General features: G+C 38.9%; 1 protein-coding gene across 1 annotated transcript in view; it reads right to left on the reverse strand.

Moving 5' to 3' along the window:
• LOC137977773 (unconventional myosin-XVIIIa-like) overlaps positions 1 to 20,232 on the reverse strand; it is a 56,334-nt gene extending 36,102 nt beyond the window's left edge. Inside the window, exons 1-11 of the mRNA XM_068825107.1 lie at positions 18,839 to 20,232; positions 14,536 to 14,736; positions 10,595 to 10,771; positions 8,394 to 8,604; positions 7,551 to 7,693; positions 6,055 to 6,155; positions 5,629 to 5,695; positions 5,012 to 5,156; positions 3,002 to 3,308; positions 2,007 to 2,199; positions 182 to 265 (exon numbers count right to left, since the gene is read on the reverse strand). Of these exons, the coding sequence (XP_068681208.1) occupies positions 182 to 265; positions 2,007 to 2,199; positions 3,002 to 3,308; positions 5,012 to 5,156; positions 5,629 to 5,695; positions 6,055 to 6,155; positions 7,551 to 7,693; positions 8,394 to 8,604; positions 10,595 to 10,771; positions 14,536 to 14,736; positions 18,839 to 20,131 (2,922 nt within the window). The 5' untranslated portion in view covers positions 20,132 to 20,232. The remainder of the gene's footprint in view (positions 1 to 181; positions 266 to 2,006; positions 2,200 to 3,001; positions 3,309 to 5,011; positions 5,157 to 5,628; positions 5,696 to 6,054; positions 6,156 to 7,550; positions 7,694 to 8,393; positions 8,605 to 10,594; positions 10,772 to 14,535; positions 14,737 to 18,838) is intronic.
• Positions 20,233 to 20,963: the final 731 nt, after the last annotated feature.

Consider the following 20,963-nt stretch of genomic DNA (forward strand, 5'->3'; position numbering starts at 1 on the left):
AAGAAAAGACAAAGTTACTAATGCATGGGACACAGAGATACTTTTGTCGGGAATCCGGTACAGCCCCGGCCCCGGTCCCAACCGCAACCCGGCCCCTCCAATACCGTTGGGGCATCTGAGAACCGCTCCTAGCCTACTTGGGTACCTTGCATACCAACTTTTATAGAACAAGCATACGCACCACTCCCTGAGCAGCTCTGTCAAATACCGCAACAACAGGATCAGGAGTAGTGGCCACACTTTCGAAGCTGCAATCTATGTTTTCCTACAAAACAAACGAAATTTATCAACCTCTAAGTTCTCATTCAACGCAGTGTATTGAATCCGTCCATGTTGCCATCAGCAACAGGCACAATCTACACAAATTACACTCAGATAAACCCCCTTCAGCTCTATTCAGCTTTATTCCGCTCAAATCGTTGGGAAGCAATTTTCTGAGGTGAGTTTGGAGCAACGATGGCAACTTATACATGTACATGTGTAAGCTAATCCTAAAATTGTGAACGAAGTGTCTTGGAATTAAACACGAGAGAAAAAATGCATTCTTGGGCCACAGGAAGTTAATTTTCTTGTTTTGCAGAGGATTAGAGCAATACAGTGTCAGGACGATTTTATGCAACTGCACGACACTGTGCACATGCCGAGCGGTCTTCACTTCGCTAGTCAACCAAATTCGCATACACGTGAGTACGCAGAAAATCTTTAGAATGCATGAGAGGCCGATATATAGGTGAATAGGCTATTTCCGAATTGCTTTTTCTTTCTCCTTCGAAGCGATTCTTGGCGCGAAATGAAAATGAATTGATTTGCATGAGAATGCCCAACTCCTCAGCTTGTGCACCGCGACTGGCTTTGAAACACGAACTTGGAAAAGTGACGTGTTACAATCCCGCCAACCGTATAAACTCTGTGCACGTCTACGTAATGGGTAATGCAAAAACAGCTATCGGCTTTTTTCTTTACTCCTCAAAGTTTTAGATCTTACTCCATCACGGTGGGACATAAATTTCACGCTATGTATGTATGTATGACCGGCACCAGGCGAGGGTTTTAAAATTTCAGCAAGTTAAAGTATGTAAATGCAAAGTCGCGTTTCAATACCTCACGTTTCAACAATCATGCTACAACAGTTTGCAAAATTGGTGAGACACTCGCGTTTTTCTAGCTTCCAATACCCGCCGTATCTGCAATCCCAACCTTTCCCACGCCTCTCCCCCTCCCCCTCCCTCTCCCCTTTTCAATAGGGACCTCAAGCAAGGCCGACGACGACGGCATCGAGAACGTTGTCTAAAAATATTATTTCCCGTTACTGTAATAATTTTGCGATTCCTCTACATCGCTCGGCTTGGAAAGTGTGAGTCCACATTCCAAGATTAAAATTGGTGAGAGCGGTGTGAATATTTAGAAAGAAAATTGAAAATTTATCGTCAGGTGCTCTCGTCCTCCACATGACCTCAAATTTGATATTTCACGTCGTTGTCAATACAAGAACGACAAAGAAAATGTCTCGAAATATAAAATATACGTGCAGGGAGTGCAGAACTATTGTTTATTGCTAATTAAAGCCATTGTTATGTGGCGTTCTCGTAGCCGTCGTGCCTCAACAAGGTGAAGTGTCTCCACTAATTATCATTTTTGAAACTTGATGTAGCGTCTTCATCGGGGGTAATCTAATTAGCAGCATTTCATTTCAACTAGATATAAGTATGTTTGAAGAAAAAGCCACTCATATTGGCAACGGTTTTAAAGAGCGTTAAGTGACATCCCGAAGTTGCATGACCGGAATTCGCTTCTCTCTCGTTGATGGAACTATCAATTAAACAAGTGGGAGAAGCGAACAAATGCTTCTAAAATTATAACGGTCTCAACTGATGCAGGTACTTCTTACAATCATTCAATGTTCCCCGACTCAAAATAATTATACGGGGCGATCATTTAGAAAAAAACCTTGACCGACGACCGAAGGCGTCCGTTGAGACTGTTTCTTAATTTAAAGGGTCACTTACCTGTGAATATCGCTCCATTTGAGTAGCGAAGACCGTATCATGGAAGAATTTTTGCAGTCTTTCGTGCTCGTAGTTGTGACACAAATCGTCAAACAGAGCTCCGTCTTCTTTGCCCACTGAAGCAGGGTTTTGAAAGCCAGGTGGGTCTAAGACGTGCATTGATGTAACACTTCGGACATTGCTCTGGAGCGATCTGAAATATAAAGAACAAATTTCATTCCAAGACCAACCAGGTACGATTGAGTCGCTGTTCAAGGATTCAACAGCTGCCAGTACTTAAACTTATAGGGGGTCTGTATTGTGGAACAACAAGACGATAAAGGGATTTCCCTACTTAACACAAGGCTAAGTTAAGGTCTGCCTGTTTAGACAATTTCCATTTTTAATCACAGGTACAGTGCATGTAATTCTGACATAGCTTTTTTTAAATCAACTCAGGCCTACTGTAGCATGCACTATATCGCGTTTCAAGAAAGGTTCTTCATTCATTCATTCAAGTTTGGGAGATGGAAAAAAAGAAACAAACAAGACAAAAGTTCGAATTGGTTGCTGTTTCTTTCAAAGGTAAGACAAACTTTATTAAACATCATTAGCTCTGCAGCTAGTATCAATAAGACACTTGACGCTTTGCCCTAAACTCATTATTTCTGTCCGTCACACGTTAAATGACGAGTACTTTGAAGCAACAGCTACACGTTGAAGTCCATGAAAAATGAACAAAGGTAACCATGCTCTGAAAGCTGCCCACCAACTAAGATACACTTCCTGCTTTTAAACGTGACATCAAAATCCAAATTCTGTCAAATGTTCTCTTTACATCTTTTTTGACATCAAGAGACAGAGCACAAGGCATAGAAAATTGGCTCTACATTCTGTAGTTAAGCCGCATTTTACAACAATAGATAACATCATTTCCTTCATTCTTACGCCTTCTAAGCTTGATTAAGCTGTGATACTGCAAGGGAGCTGGATTATTATCACATATTAGCACATACCTATTGATAAACCTGAGTAGAGCGGCAAACGCCTCTTGGTAGAGTCCCATTGCAAAACCCTCAAGTGCTTCAATGTACTGTACAATGGTGGCTTTAGCCTGCTTCTCAGGAGTATTATCAGTGGAGCTTGATGTACTCAGAGAAGAAGTGCTTTTGGATTGGCTCGAGCGACGCATTCGTATGGTAAACTGATTTATGATTGGAGGAGCAAAAATAATTTCCGATATATCTTGTTGAGTTGTGCCCAAAATGGCAGCGGCCCTCTGGACTGCAGCTGGATTTGTAAAGAGAGGTTTGTTGTCTGCACCTTGAAAGACAGTGATAAAAGAACCGAATCACTAAGGGATGGCCGTTCACAAGTTGGAGTTGCAAACTACTCCAGTGCCACGAGACAAACCAATCTGACAAAGTAGTTCGCTTCATTTTAAGAAGTTCTTTACATCCTGGGTAAGCCTTTTTTAATCGGAGTAAACCAGAAAAAAGAATTCTCAGGCAGAGTGGACGCCTGAATCAAACCCAAGACTCTTTGGTGGACGGCGAATTCTCTCATAACTTCGCCATCCTTTAAAAACCTCTGGTTGTCCTGGTGCATGGGATAATATAAAGTTTTACAACAACGTTGTAAAACGTAGTTAATGGAGCCTCAGCGTGACTCGTTAAAGTCATCCTCTGTTTGTCACGTTATTTCGTAAACATTACGCCACGCAAACGAGACATGAATGGACTCCTATATTCTAACAATGCGAACTGAGATCCCTTATCCTTGTTTTTAACACTGTCTGCGTACAGTTGTATCCTTCGTTTGGATTGGCGTCAAGTAACAATTATCCCCATTCATGTCGCGTTGAGTGCTACACAAGTTATTTGTATTAGATGGTACGTTAGTCACCATTGGTTTAGCTCTAGACATTAGTCTCAGCATAAAAAGTTCCAGTTAAGTCCAAAGTTTCATTCTGCAAGCTCTTTAGTTTACTGTAAGGACTCCCTTTACTGTTTACGAATTTTATTTCCACTCTCCCTCCCTTCGGAAGTTTTGTTTTCGTCAAGTTTAATAAATTTGGGTTCACCTCTCAGTACACGCTTCGGTTAAGTCTCGCAGCGACTTCCCCAAGCTTCAGTGTTTTTTCATGCCGTGCCATTTTACGCTCTCTATCTGCCTTTGTTCTTGTCCGGTCCAGCACGTGCCGGCGGAGTCGGCCTCGATAAGGACGCTTGAGCTATTTTTACCGCCTACGCTCTTTCCATTATAGCACAATGCTGGCCGGAGGTTTAGCTCGTAGTGCCGTGGAGAGTTAGGCTTGTATATCATTATTTGGCATTTACCGGCCTACAACTTGTCCGATCCGGCGCGGTTCGCCTCGTGCGTCGGGGAGATAAGTTCAGGCTTTAGTCACGCTACAGAAGTCGTCTGTCACGCCGATCGTAGAACGGTGTTCCCCCCTTTTACGCCAACACTGTCTTTTGCGTTTTGTTATTGTAGTGTATCTTGAATATAAATACCCGCGGGAACTGTGACATTAATGTGTCCTATATGAGAGATCCGGGGTCCATTTGTTAGATGTGTCGAAAACCTTTCGGGACTCGATGAGCAACATGTAAACTACATGTACTATCTGCTGACCATGAAAATAAAAATAAACAACTGCGTCGCTAAGTGGGGGTTGGGTGCCTGAGACATCCTGGAGCTTCCACTATTGGTTGGCAGCTCCAAGGTTGAAACTGCACCGTCACCGTAGAGGGAGGGAAGAGAGGGAAAGCTAAACGCTCCACACAAAATGCTCCTTCCCGCCACACCGATGAATAAGCTCTACCACCGAAAGCACGAGGAATCCGACGCATGCGCAAATATAACAAAACAAACGACACTAATTGACTGCAGTTGCTTCTAGTTGTTAACTCAGTTAAAACTACATTTACAGTTTATGACCGAAATGTTTTGGGATTTTCGAAACACTAGACCCGCACCAAGAATTCATGAAGAAAAATTACCATAAGACAACGCACACTTACCAACAGAAATTCCAGCACAGCCAAGGTGACAAATTGCTGCTAGTATGCACCAGATTCCTTTAGCTTCCTCTTCAGAAATTTCCAGCATTTGAAGGGCAAATTCGATTTCAGTCCACTTATCTGTCAAGATCTGGTTATCTGGTGACTGAAATGTTAAGAGAGAAACTCAGCAAAGTAAAGAGGTGAGTGCAAGTACTTAAGCTCATTAAGGAGGTGGCTCTTCACTACAGAAAGACAATGCTTGCTAAGGAAGATTTTTAGTCAAGAGCCCTACAAAAAGGTTGCATGTATGGTTCGTAAACTGTAGCATGGAACCTCTATTTGGACAGAAAATGGTACTGACTATTTAGCTATTTAGCAGTGGACTATTTTCAGATCGTGTCAGAATTAAATTCAGGATTACATGAGAATATTACAGTTAAGGGCACTATTTGAAAATTAAGCAGAGCAAACTACTGTAGAGAAAGTGCAACAATGCGAGTGGAGTAGCCACATTAAAGTACAGTAGATAGTTACAGGCTACTTTTGACTGTCCTGTAATCTCCATAGTCACAAAACTCTCAGTAGTTGTACTTGGTACAACAGCATGCGAATCAATTAAATTCTGAATACTGTACCTTTGGATCAAAAGACAGCATAAACTCATTTGTTTCAATCACTTTGGTATCCAGTTGTAACTCACTTCTGTTGATGGAACAAAAATTATCAATACACAATAATTGTGTTAAAAGCATTCCCTGGGCATGCAAATGGGTCTCTACTAAAAGTGAATGGCGGGATGCAAGACATTCCACGATGTAATGAAACTCTTGTTAGGCTTGGTCTTGTATTGCCCTGATAGTGTCAATTGGGGTTTTCATTGAGTATTAATAATGATTATTTATGTGCCCATTTGTCACTTTTTCATGTCAGCAGCAATCAGAACATCAATCGACGACTATCTAGAGCAGACATCCACCAGCCTCCAACAAACTGTATGCAGGATTTCTGCAGAAGGAAAAACTGAGTCTTTGAGGACCTAATAAAATTCTGTTATTACTTACCTTAGCTTCGAGTTGCATCCTGCTAATAAATACTGGAATATTTTAAAAGTACTCTCTCCTTCTGCCTGCCTTACTACTTTGGGCTTTTCCAAAAGGAAAGTCTAAACACAAGGGAAATGAAAGAGTAAAATTAATTTAAAATAGATTATTCGTTTTGCTACTTTGATGTGCCAGCCACTATAACATTTTATGAACCCTTTATAACTCGTCATTGGCCAGATCCCAGCTGGCTAATGACTCAGTTGGTAGAGGAGTGCAGCACAACTGCGTGGCCATAGGTTTGAACCCCTTTCAAGCCTGGATTTTCTTAGGCTTGCATGCAACTGCTAAGTTCCTCATCTCGCTGAAATGATCTTTCTAACTTTATTTTCATGGACAACTTATTTTCAATGGCCAATAAAGCACTAAGTCAGGACATGATACCATCTAGTCCAGTGGCGACCTAATTGATATTTATTGATATTATGTGTGGATATCAGTGTGATAAAGCCGTGACTAAAAAATTTAATGATACCTGTGAAGTGATATGATATCATTTCACTGCAGTGAAAATGATATCATATCACTTCACGGTTTGAATTGTCCAATCAAATAGACTGTAATAATTTGGTTGGACCAATCGGGTTGCACGTTATATTTTAGCTGACGCCTGGCGTCAAATTTGGCGGGAAGTATTTACATTCATACACTATTATTAAATGCAACTTTCTTGTACTTCAACTTGGTGGCTTGATTTTTTTCAAACATGTAATATATAATAAACAAATTATTACATGTTAACAGCCAGATATCGTTTTTATTCGCTCGTTTTTAATACCCTATCACTCACTTGCTCGAAGACTCAATCGTTCGCGACATGGTATTAAAAACTCGTGAATAAAAAAGATATCAGGCTCTTAACATGTACAGTGTACATGTAATAATCTATATCTCTCACATAATTATCCTTGTAAACTAACTTCATTTGCATAGGTTCTTCTGATTTATTAAGTTTACATTTACAGTACCGCTCAAAGATAAGCGAACCATCAAACGCGTTGACAACGCATTGGGAACGAAGAGCCAACGCGTTTGAAAAAAAAAAAACGCGTTTGCGAACTAGTTTTTTTTCAACGCGTTTGGCCTTTGTTATTCAAGTTTGGCACCTTTGCATTGTGTTACAAGTTGGTATGTAAATTACGGCCAAAAAGCGACTGCAATTTTAGCAATGGAAAGTGAACAAGTGTGATCAACTGACTATCAATCAATGGAAAGTTGGAAAAGAAATCTTCAGGAACGAAAAAAGATGCGCTTGTTTAAGCGGCTAGAAGAAATCCGCATTATTGATTTGTTTCTCCCAATTTCTTGTATCAGATAACACGAACCCGCTTGATCGCGATCGCTACACTAGCGAAATTATACTTCTACTGTATATTAATTTACAGGACATGTATGTCTTAACAGCTTCAGCCAAAGTCAATGTACTAGGTGACACATGCCACAACTCACAAACTTGCCTGAACAGCAGCACCTGTCAAAAGGCCCGAGGAGTCAAAATCCATGCTGAACAACAGAGTAAATCTGGATGCATTGTGATTCAAGGATGTTGACACATTACCAAATGCTTCCAGCAAAACATAAATTGCTTCCAGCTTTTGATCTGACAAATGCAATGAATGAAGTGTAATAAACACAAAGGAGTTTCCCACTTTTTCTGAAAAACTATCAATTTTACTGCATGTACCTTACTTTTCAATTTAGTTGAACACCAGCAGTTTCAACCTTCTTTGTATGTGACTAGGGAGGGGGGGGGGGGGGGGAAGTACCCCAATTATAATAAGTTATTAACACCCTTTTGCTTGACATTGGCGTCTTGCCATTTGTTTCCTTGCAAATCTTTTTTGCAAATCTCTGCCAATTCATTCTGATCCACACTCCTGGTCCCTATAAATGGTTCTGATCTCGTTCATCCGTTTGCGTCAAGCAACACTTTGCACTGGGCTACACTCCATTCCATTTGTGGCTGCCTTAAGGGTGGTTCCTGCTTGCTGGGTTGCCGTGGCTACAGGTCTCTCTACTGTGCCTGGACTATAACAGGCCCTTCCTGAACCCTGCTAACTTTTCAGGCACCAGTTCCCAAGTTTATCAATCCTTGATTTCCCTGACGTCACTTCAACCATGTACACATGTAGGTACAGTAAGCCTTTTCAAGAGAATGGTACCCACATTGGTGCTCTATTCTTATGCAAAGATTTTATTTTATTTTTTGCTTCTGAAAAACCTGTATGGCCAAGGATCACATCACTGCAAACAAAGAATCAGGGATAAGTTTAACTGTTTGAAAATCAAACTTGAGAAACCTGTAAGTGCAGAATGATGGGAGCAAGCAGCAGAAGTTAAATAATGCATAACATGCTTAGAGTTGGTGGTCTTGCCAGATCCACTAAGCCCCATAAATACAATTGACTGATCCATCCGTGTTGCCAGCATGTTCCTGTAAGCTGTTTGGACTGAAGCAAAGATATGTGGTGGCATATCTTCCTGTTTACAACCACGGAACATTTGAATTACCTGCAGTTTTAAAAAAAGGAACAAACAAAAGGATTATTACTCAATGAAACGGGAAAGGATCATTTCAGATATTTCATCTGTTTTCTCATGCTTTCAGTCACTCTTTTTCACATTGAGCATCACTTACTGATCGCCTGCTTACTGAATTTTGGCTCTCTCTCTTCTCTTTCCTTGAGCATTGTTTACTAAAATCTGCGTCAATTTTAGTAAGCTGAACATGTACCTTCCCACACAGGACACATACATTGTTGGTTTCAGCCCATGCAACTTCCCGCCAAAAAACACAAGTTTCAGTGGAGCAATAGTTTTGCAGATTGGCTTAGATAAAAGTTACAATAATGCTCAGACATAAAATTTTATGGATGGACAGCCGTACAATGACATCATAACCACAACCAAAATTCCAATCAACTGTTTAATTTTTTTACTACTGTCAATACAATACAAAATTAATTAACTCGATGGAAATGGACTAAAAAATCGAAATTGCTGAATTTGACCCATCAACTCACATGCTTCCATGATTAATGGTTTTTCAGCGAGTGATTAAAGCAGCAATAAAAAAATTGTGGATTAAAATTTCAATTTTAATTAAGTCTGCATGTTCATGAAAGGCACAGTAAATGCAATTTTGATATTATAGTAACTGCAATTTTATTAAGAAGTTTCTTAGAAATATTAAGTTTTTTGTTTTGCCTCAGTACAGAGCATAGTATTTAAAGTACCGCATTTAAAAAGCTAATGGCAAGGAAGCCCAAAGGAGGTCACTGGACTTATAAGAGATCGGCTCCCTCAATTAATTCATTAATATACAAAGTATTAACTGAAATATAAGCAGTAAGAACTTACGACAGAAAGAACTAAAGATTGAAATAATTTTGTGCAAATTGGAATTGCACTGCTTGTTGAGAGTTGGGTTCAGTTTTTTGATAAACAGCATTTTTTCGATATTGACTAGATCTTTCCTAAAAATTTCACAGATTCTAAAGATACTGCTTTAAATCTTACCTTTTTTCTTTCTTTTATTATTGTCTCATTGTTGCATGTATAGTACATCCCTTTGTTATCTTCATTAAGATTTGTCACTTATCTTAATTAAAATATTTTCTCATGATTTAGTGTCCATGAAATTCTTAACAATTTTAACATTTTAAGGTAATTCCTTAGTATTGCATTGCGCATCCCTACTGCGCACGACTTTCGTGTCATTAGCGCGCGCATGAGCGCGTGCGTGTGCAAAACGTATGAGATTTCCATCAAACTAAGCCCGATAGCGAAATACATGTAAATGCTCCTTTTCTCTCAAACGAGCACGGTGACCCCCGATTTTTTTTCAAGGTACTTGCTAAGAACAATCTAATAAAGAACATATTTGAAGAAGAAAAAAAGTTTGATAGTAGAACATGAAATTTTTTGGAAAATAGTTCCGTACTGAGTGTATTTTGGCCAAGGCGAGGACTTCAAGCTAAACACGGAACTGTCCCAAAGAGTGCACTATTCACTCAACCAGGCAATCAAAAACGGCATAAATGAAGCAATACTGCTTATGTGAATAAAAGAAGCTTTATTTTCAAAATAAAATTTTGTATCTTTCAAGTAACGAAGACTTAATTCTGTATGAAGGCGATTCGAATTTTTAACGCACAACCAGTAAAAATACCCCATTTTAAGAGCCTGCTGATGCGTAAACAAGCATGGTGACCCCATTTTTTTATTGCATTTTTTTAATGTTAATATCATGAAAGTTAATTATGCCAAGTTTCCAAAAAAGTTTGATAGTAGAACTATTAGTAATAAATTCATGTTCATCTCGTATTTTTTCCACACTTAAAAATGACCTAGTAATAAATTAATGTTCATTTCATATTTTCCACACTGTCTTAAAACCTTGGAGAGGTGGAAAGGTCATGAATTCTTAGCGCATATTTTTACCCCAACTTGCAATTTCGCACAATGATAATTTAACTTGTGTTCTGTTTTACCCACTTACTTTTTCAGTGTAGATGGCCAGTTGTTGTTGTGGGTTGATGATTATCAAGTTGGGTCCAGCATACATGTGAATAAGGTTGCTACCAAATCGCTGCCGAAGAGTGTGAAGACAGCTGGATTCATTAAGGTAACGCAATGTGGCAAGATCTTCAGACCTATCATACTGTGGAGGATTGGCCTGAAATTAACAAAAAAAAAAGAAACTTAGCCCAGCTAAACCAGACAATCAGTAACGGTTTAAAATACAATCTTCAAAATAATCAATACATGTACCGGTACATGTACACGACACAGCCTCATTGCACCTTGATGAAAGTCTATTGTTTCAGTTTTATATCTTTGTGTCCATTGTATCTCAACCAATAATTTGGAGCCATTGCAATACCTGCAGCCTGACCTAAATAAACCAGGGCTTCTGATATTCCTCACACTGGGGAGCAGCCAAATTCAGGTAAATCTGTGAAATCCTGTGACATTCACGAATACACGCAAAATTTACTGCAACCATTTACTGTAAATTTTACCAAATGCATGTCGGTACAAGATATTCTAAACTTATCTTGGCTGTTGGGCCTGTTTACTTGCTGTAAACTTGGAAATGTATCTCGAAACTTCATGACTGCAATGAGTAAACAGCAACCAAAAACTACCAGGCATTCTTAGGATATATTAATGTTGCAAAAAATTGAGCAGCGGCCACGATGTAAAAAGCTTTGACAATGGTGCAATTCTCGAGTGCACTGTTATTCAAAGAGCAAAGATTGATGACGATCTCAGTTTAAAAGATTAAAGAACCTTGTTGTATTTGAAATCTTGAGCATGATTACTCCCTGAATTGCAAGTCGAAGTCCTATTATCACTTAATCATAATAATTTACTAGCAATAGCTATCGCTAAGTGCCAACGAGACAGTCAATATACTACATAGTTTGCACATCTGTATTAGAGTGGACCAGTTGTCATTTTTTTTATTCCAAAGGTACTGCAACTCAACTTATCTACTGTAGTTAGCAATAATACAATAACAATAGAAATTGCAGACTTTGTATCTTGAACAACAATGTAAATGTCAACACGTTTTGCAATAATATGGAAAGTACTGCTGTAATTTTTGAACGGCTGTAATCTTAACAGGAATACACAATAATTACAACATGTAATGGGGAATCAAACTCTATAAAGTGGTTTCACTTGTAGAATTTTTATTTTGCAAGATACAGCCATGAATTATAAGTCAAATTGATTGTTGAATTGTGTACTTTGCAGAAAGCATAATTATTTCCTTTGAAAATTAAATTAAATTGTTCACAACTCAGTGGTTACAAAACGAAAAACAAACTGCTCTATTTGAGGGTTAAGGTCCGAAACTGACAACAGCGGCTGATAAGAACGTGTACGCCAGTTTAGTTTCGAGCTTGTTCACTCAAAATAGAACACGCTGGTTCAAAAATAAATATTAAAGAACACTCAAAGTAAGTGTACACAACACAATGGTCAGGGAAATGGGAAAAAATGTGTTTTTATTCATCTCCGAACATAGGATCATAAATAGTTGCACGTGTCATGCAAGTTTGTCTAATGACATCACACATCAAAATATAACACTATCACAAAATACATGTTTGAGACAATGACAGTGATAAAAATTAGATAGCTTGATCCGCTCAACTTTTCCTAGGTTTTTTTTAGCTCTGGAAAAAGATAAATGATTCAAGTACAACTGGTGCACGCTTCACGATGCATACAACTGTCCAATTACAAATTCCCGCAAAATTGGCCGCTTTTTCCATGAGTTTGTCTCTGAAAATCTTGCGAAATTTAAAGTTTTTTTCCCCACAACTTATCAGAAGCCCGACAAACAGATCACTTGTTAGAGCACAGCATCTAGTCAAACAGAAGCATGGCCTGAAATTAGCGAAAGAATCCAGTGGCAATTTTGCGACAAGATATGAAAATGGAGTCGCAATTTCGCAAAATCGTCGGGCTGCATTGTGTTGTCAGTGGTGTAGCAAAACAAAATATGAGCCCACAATACTTGTGTTGAAAGAAACCGCTGAAAGTGGTGAATGATACCAAAGAAATGAAGTTGTGCACGTAACATCGCAGCGCAATTACGCTACAATTACGCTATCTTCAGATTATTTTAACTCCACTTTTTTTATTTAACGGTCCGCCATTACTTGGTGCAGTTCCAACTGATAAGCTTTCAGTGATCTGGATCAAGGAGAAAGTGACATCATTTACTCATTAGCTTAAAAATGCAGTGTGTGAATGTGGCTTAATTAGTATGCCAGGGCTCGAAATTAACATGTTTAGTAAGGCGCCAATTGGCGACTGATCCAAAAATTTTGGTCGCCAGATCTGAACTTTTAGTCGCCATTTTTTTTCACTGATATTTTTTTCTTCATTTTTCTGATGATCATGTACACATGCAATCTTCTTCATAGTCCTAAGTTTAGGTACACGTAAGCTTCTAAGACTGAGATACTAAAACTTAAAAGGAAGCCAGGGCTCGTAAAACATATCATTACGCATTACGAGGTAAACAATCAATGTGAAAGCAGCTTTAGTCACGTTTCCTGTGCTTCCTCCGCTTTTGTTAAGTTTCCATGTAACATGGAGTCTATAGCTTACATAAATAGACGAACCTGAACATAAACAATCACCAGTTTTCCATATTTTCAGCGCTAAAAAGCCAAGGCTTCGTTGTGAACTTCACGCTTCAATGATTGCACGTGTTGTTTAGTGCGCCCGCAATACCAGCTGCTGAATCAAACATGGCGCTCGATTATGAAACATGGAGATCGAAGAGCCAGAAGAGTCGTGGGTTTGTTTTGTTATTTCTGTGCGCATAAATCGTGCATTTTATCCAAAACTACGGTTGATTTGCCTTTGAGGTTCAAAGGATGAAGGAAAAAGGTGAAGGTTAGTCGCCCACTGGCGACTAGCTCTAAAAATCTAGTCGCCAACGCTTGCTTTTTGGTCGCATTGGCGACCAGTGAGTCGCAATGTCGAGCCCTGTATGCAGCACGAGAGTTTTTGGCTTTCAGATTGTCAAATTTGTGTTCCACATACTAATTAAGCTGCATTAACACACTGCATTTTTAAGCGAGTGAGTAAATGACGTCACTTTCTCCTCTATCCAGATCACTGAAAGCTTATCAGTCGAAACTGCACCAAGTAATGGCGAATCGTTAAATAAAAAAAGTGGGGTTAAAATAAATAGTCTTCCTCTCGAAATTACTACAAAACGTTCTGCCTATTGAGCAATCAACGCAAATACTTTCGAGATGTGAAGAAAAACGAGTGCTGATTTTTTCATTGTAGTAGTACTTTAAGGACATGTTGTCAGCACTTATCAACAATGACTTACAGGATTTACTAACAACCTTTCAACCTTTCAAAGATACATGTAATAATTACCAATAATCTTGAGAATGAACATTAAAGTTCACGTCTTTTGATGAGCCATCTGAAGTGAAAGCTAGTGCTAAAATGCAATAACCAATGCCATTGCAAAATTGTGGCTGGTTGCCTGACACATCCAGGAGCTCCCACTATTGGCAGCCAGCCCCTAGATGAAGACTGCTACCATGGCTAGGAAATCCTGGCAACCCAGGAATGAACCCCCACCCGGCACGCAAGACAGGCACCCAACACACTGATAAAAACAGTCGAATTTAAGGAGGAGAGAAGGGGAAATTACAGCTAAAAACACTCCACAAACACCCTTTTGCTACCATAAACAACTACAACGCCACAGTTATGACCTACATTGTTGTACAGTGCACAAGTATGGGAAACCTGCAACAACCTGGCAACACTGCTGACCACAAATGGTAATTATGTACAATAATACATGTTATTGATCCCATCGCTACCTCTGTTAACTTACAGTGTTGTACATAAATAAGAAGGAAAGAAAGTAGGTCAATGTCACACCTTTTCAATGCTGTCTTCCTCAATAGTAATGATTTCTCCTCCATGGTCCAGCTTCACTTTGCACATTGGAGTTTCACCTTCTTCTTTAATAACTTTTGTCTTCTGGACCCTGCCACCAGAGAACCCCGCCTTATGTACAACCCAAACTTTCTCTGCATCCAGCCATGCTTTTTGAGAATTCAATTCTTCTTCAGACTTGGCCTGAAATACATGTAAAGTAATATTGTAGGAGAATATTTCATAAAATTCCAATTTTGTCATTGCGTCAATGTAATTGTTTGAATTATTATTATGAGTAGTTTCGATAAGTACCCACAGCCAACGAAAAGCTTCAGCTGCTTCACTTAGAGAAATCCAATACCTTTTTCCCTAACCTGAAGTGATTTAAGACAGATTCTTTCAAAGCTACTGTAAGATTAAAATTCATTTTGGCAATGACAACAGTTGGTTATTTTACTGAAACCAATCGGAAACTTCAAATTTTATTTTACCAGGCCCTGTGTATAGCAATCATACATGTGCAAATGTGAACATGAAATGATAGATTAAAGCAACAGGGTGATATGAGCAAAAATTAATTAATCTTGCTATCAATGATGTTTGTTAAAAAGTTTTCATCATTTCAATGTTCTTGTCTTGGTAAGGGATTTGTCATTTTTTTGCGCCTTCAAAGTTTACAGAAATTGCTGTACTTTATCATAATCATTTGAGGTGTAACCATTAAGCAGCGGACTTTTTCTGCGTTTACATTGCCTCATCTAAACACGATGGGGAGTTGGCAGAGCTCAAGACAGTATTGCAAACCCGAGACGCAGTCGAGGGTTTGAATACCTGTCAAGAATTCTCCCAACTCACTGAGTTTTTAGATGAGGCTATGTAAACCCAGAAAAAAAGTCCTCTATTGCTTTTATAAAATATTTCTCAAAAAATCAATAATTCGACAAATGAAAGGAAATGCTGGCTCTTTACTTCTAGATTGAAACAGATTTTCTTGATACACCCTCATATTTCCAACCATCCAATCAGAACATGTGTCTCACTATACATACATGTACAGTAACTATACCAGTAATCAAATTCATGTGATGTCCTAGCGATGTTTGGGGGTGGTCAACTGTGCATTTTTCGTTTCAGGTTTTATTTTATTTTATTTTATTTATTTATTTTTTAATAGATTCTTGTAAAGCGCTTTTGATCATTTATCATGTTAAAAGGCGCTATATTAAGTGGAAATTATTATTATTATTATTATTATTATTACCATTAACACAGCTATTGACCAATGAGAATGCGCATACTACATGTATTATAAAAGATGTTAAAAAGGGAAATCAAAGAGCAGTGAGGAAAACTTTGCCCGTTGTTTCTTTCCCGTGATCCAATTCATTTTTATGAACAACAAAGCCCAAAGAAAAAATCGACACTTTCTGTGAAAAGAATTTACTCATAGGTTTCATTATTCGTGAACTGCTGTTTACGCCCTCAAGATCTAGAGGAAGCCTTTGAACTTTGACTTCAGCAACTGACCTAAAGTACAAGCTAATATCAGCTGTCCATAACAAGATAAAACATTTTGTTCGAACAGATACTAGATTTTCATAGGCATGTAACAGCTGTCAACGACAAAATAATATTTCCTTCTTTCTTTTCTTTTTATTGATGTGTTCTTGTTATCAGCCAATCAGAAATTTCTGTCCACTCAGCAACCAAACCATTCCAAACCATTCCCATTCGCTCTGACGAAGGGATAACGCTCGAAACATCAGCTTTTAGAATCTCTGTACAGTGGCCAATTTACATTATCAACTCCATTGATAAAACCAAATTCTTGCATTCAAAAAACCAACATTTTCCAGCAGGCAGGATTTCACAGTGGGGCTTCACTGCTCTTTATTTGCCTCCCACCATCTACTGTACACAGGCTACTGCATGTATTTTACATAGTTTTGATTGTTTATTTTGTCAAATCACAGCCAAATTTGGAGCAGAGTGTGATTTCTGTGATACCCCTTCAAAAGTAGAGGCAAAAGACCCATGTCCCCTGGATACTACGCATGCCAGCTAGCTGCTACCCTGCCTGTAGCTACAATCCTGGTCACAACTGTAGGGACAATTCCCGCTTTTCCCCCTCTCTCCATTACAATGTTGATTTTTCACAGTCTCCGAATTCAAGTTCCGTTCATCGAGCGCTCACATGTTTCAACATCATCTGGGGGGAAGAGGGCCGTGAAAAAAGGCAGCGAAAGAAGAACACACCTTGGTCATATAACGATGGAAGCATGTACAGCAAATTCTCTACTTTTTGCCCAAAATTTGACGAGTGTCCCAAAGTCTTTTGACCCAGATTGTAGATATGGTACACATTGTACCACCAACTAGACAACCATGCTGCCATTGAGCCTAAATCCCTACATATCAAGACAATGGAAGCTTATTGTTTCAACCTAAGTTAGAATTATTCGACGACGAAAGAGCAAGGTTTTTTTGTAACAGCTTCTTGAACAATTTTATTAGAAACACAAAATGTTGACTTCAAAACAAGAATATTTCAAGAAATATGATCAGTAAATATTCTTATTGCAGAGATCCAAAACGAAGGCATACTGTCTCCTTTCAAGGAATTAGGAACTTATGTATGGAATGTTGGAATGGTTTTAAATGCAGCCATGAATGAAATTTTCAATAATATAGGACAAATACAATATGAAAATCTTGTTTAAAAATTTAAAAAAAAAAACTATTGAGTTTTGAGAGGGTTATTAATTAAAACAGACCCCGATGTTGATGTACTTTGGAAAACAAGGGATCTATTGAAAGACTATACTAATACTTTCACCAAGAGAATCATGACAAAGAACTACATGTACCTTGACTTGCACAAAAGATTTCATGATGTCTTGAGAATAACCAACAGTGAACAATTTTTTTTTTTAATCATAAAATCTACAATTTGTGCATTATTAATAAACTGTGACCCATTTTATCCTACCCTAACAAAAAAAAAAAACAAACCAAAAGGTTTAAAAAGAAACCAGACAAATCCTGTAAAATCTGCCATCAGACTTTGAGTGGCTTAGCATGAAATTTTGAACACAGAATAAAACATTTCCTGAAATATGCTTGTACAATAAGTACAATAATTATTAGTTCATATTTCCAAAACTCTTTTCTTTCTTGCGGTAAATTTCAATAAACAATTTTCTTGCAAGCTTCATTATCAAATATCACAGAGTCTGTTACGATCAAACGAAATCGAATGTTTATTGAATTAAATTCAAATTAGGTGGAATTTCAAAAAACAAATGATTTGGTGATTGATGTGATTGCGACCTAAAAGATCATTGTCTTGTACAAATAACAAAACGTATTGACAAAAGTAACACGGTTTTGATGCAAAAACGATAGCCAAAATAGAGAAAAAGTACTATGACAGTTTGCTGTGTTGTAACATTTTTTAGGCCACAGAGTTGTAAGATCACTGATGGGGCTGGGCAATCTGCGAGCCAGGCCAGCGAGCCATGCGAATTTTGCATTTAAGTCTAAGCAACTATTTCAAATAGCGCTGATCAACAGTTATTAAGTCTAAGCACCCATTTTAAAACGGTTACTAGCTTTCAATAACTGTGTGACTCGCATGGCTCGCCATGTTGGCTTGCATGACTCACAGCCATGGCTCGCATGACCCGCAGTCGTGGCTCGCTGGCTCGCAGATTGTCCAAGGTTATCTCCTGCTTGCAAACCGCAGAAATGTACGGCAGTGTTTTGTCAAAATATCCTACATATCGTGAGCAATCAGTACGTCAAACATCTGAACCATGTTTTGACAAGGAGAAGAATGTTCACTGACAAGTGACGCATACGAGATGGAGATTTTTTTTCGTTGCGCTTTTGTCAACCGAAGTAACTAACTTACGTTGAACAGTATTTTGTAATTACCAACCAAAAAATTCATTCTAATGCTAATAAGACGCAGTGAAGCATTACCAAAAGCGAAATATACCACTGGGGAGAAATAATTAGAATGACTCTCGACCTAAAGTATTCAAGATCACTCTGTCAATTGTCCCTTCAAAAACAAATTTTAAAAAAAAATATTTTTCATAACGAATTGAACAAGTGAAGCAATCCTTAATTACAAAGTTTTTACGCCTTGGTTGTTTATGAAGCAATTACAAAGACTTCTATGTAGGCGAAAAGATGGCAGGAGCTAGTCTTAATAAATATGAATAGTTTAACTCTATTGGGATGCGTACAAAGATTTATAAGCTTAAGTGACTGAAAGATTTGTGAGTTAGCACCTTACCTTTTTTTTCATTCTTTTGCTTCCACTACGAGCTAAAGTCCCTGCTTTCAAATTCGATTCGTCCAGCTGAATTGCTTGTCCATCTAAACCACTCCTAACGCTCAACTCCGACAATTCAGGGACAGGAATCACCTTGATAACAACCTCTTCGCCGGACAAGACAATCATTTCAATGATCTTTTCTCTTGACTCGTTCTCCACATTGATTCCGTTGACCTCAACAAGTCGATCGCCGGGGAGCAACCCTGCGGTGCCATTATTCCCACCGACCGGTTCCACAAAATGCACAGTTTTCCCATTGCCGGGAGCATTAGCTCGCCTTAGAGCAATCCCAAAGTCACCGTCAGATCGTCGCTGTAGCTTTAGAACCCTCGCAACACCAGAATCAACCGGCTTCACTTCCGGTAGTTTCAAAGCTACTCCCGTTTCCTCTAATGATTTCTCGGTGGGCGAGAGAATAGCCGATAAAGAAGCAGTTAAGTTTAAATCTCTAGGTGGCAAAACAATCTTAGGTGCATCAAAATCTCCGGGTACATCAGCATAAGACTGCTCTGCGTTCTTTGGTTTTATAAAGCCGTCGACACCATCCAAAACCTGTTGTTTTGAATGATCGGGTTCACCCTTGTCGCCTTCCGACCCCACGTTGATCAATTTAACTTCGAACTCGACGACTCCCTTTTTATCGGCTAAAATTCTCGGTGGTTTAAGCGGCACGCTATCGTTTTTATCAGCTATTGATAACCCGTCAGGATGCATAGTTTTCACCGACGTTACTGTATCCCCATTTGCGATCTTCTCTTCATTCGGAGGAGCCGCTTGCCTGGGTCGGTTTTGCAACTTAATTTCGATACTGGAACTCTTCCTTCGTTTAATTCGCGGTTTGGGAACTGGCTTACCATCTTCCGAAACTTCATTTTCACGTGATTTTTCTTCCATGGGAACGTAACTTGGCTGTGGCGAGTTATTTGCGTTATTGGAGCTGATCAAATATGCAGATCCACTCGGGGAGTTGTAGCTGCCATTAGTGTCGGTGCTATCCGAGCGAGCGCGGTTTTCGCCTGCTAAACGATTTGCATTTTCAAAATCGTGTTCAATATCGTACCTTCGTTTATCGGTCTTTCTAAAACTAAACCGCCAGCTCTTATCGTCACTATCCGTCCCAGCAACGATGTTGCCAAGTTCACCGTGAGGTTTGCGTTCCGATTTGTTGTTTTTCTCCTTCTTTCGTCTTTCCCTGCGTTCCTCCTTCGTTTCGATACTCTTATCTTTGTCCTTCTTCTTGAAAGAAAACATTGTGATGGATGGCTACTCCAGTGTTCGACAAGTTAGTCTACTGTCGCTATCAAATGCGACTCCATTTCATATCACAAATGGCCGCCAAATTTTAATTCGTGAATCCGACCGGGGACCGGGACTGCAGTATGAGGTCACGTGGGGAGTGGTTATCACAAGAATATTTTCGCGTCACGTCAGATTCTCGAAAGTTCCACACTCGAAACTAAAACACGTTACACGTTGACAAGTTCGATTATTTTTGAAAACTTGACATAGGCAGGTTGACATTATGCCCGGTGGCAAGATGTAAGCTTCTTGAAAGTCTCGACACACGAATTTCACGTTTTTTATGATAAATTCCTGGTTAGCACTTCAAAAAAACCGCGAAAGCCCGTAGATATGTTGGATATGTTGGATCCACTAAAACTTTGAGAAAGGTCGTCAACCTTATTTTCTATTCCTTTTCTTCACGGAAATGAGAAACGTGATCAACCTGGAGTGCTTAAATCATAAAACGCGAGAAAATTAATTAATTTTTTGTCTTGTTTAGTAGACAGTGGAGAGAGACTCAAATAGAAACTCGGAATGAGCTGAGAAAACTGGGTTCCCTGTTGCTGTTGTCTATGTGGGAGAATATTGCAAACGGTTTGAACCCAACTTGATGAGGTAACATCGTCCGGATGAGGGCAGTAGAGACCTTAAGATCCACGACGATGACGTCGACAAAAACATCACCTCAAAATATCACTTTAATAATAATAATAATAATTATTATTATTATTATTATTATTATGGCATTTATATAGCGCCATATACACTAGCTGCTCTATGGCGCTTCACAATTCTACAG

The sequence above is a fragment of the Montipora foliosa genome, chromosome 11 (assembly GCF_036669935.1).
Source record: "Montipora foliosa isolate CH-2021 chromosome 11, ASM3666993v2, whole genome shotgun sequence".
NCBI lineage: Eukaryota > Metazoa > Cnidaria > Anthozoa > Scleractinia > Acroporidae > Montipora > Montipora foliosa.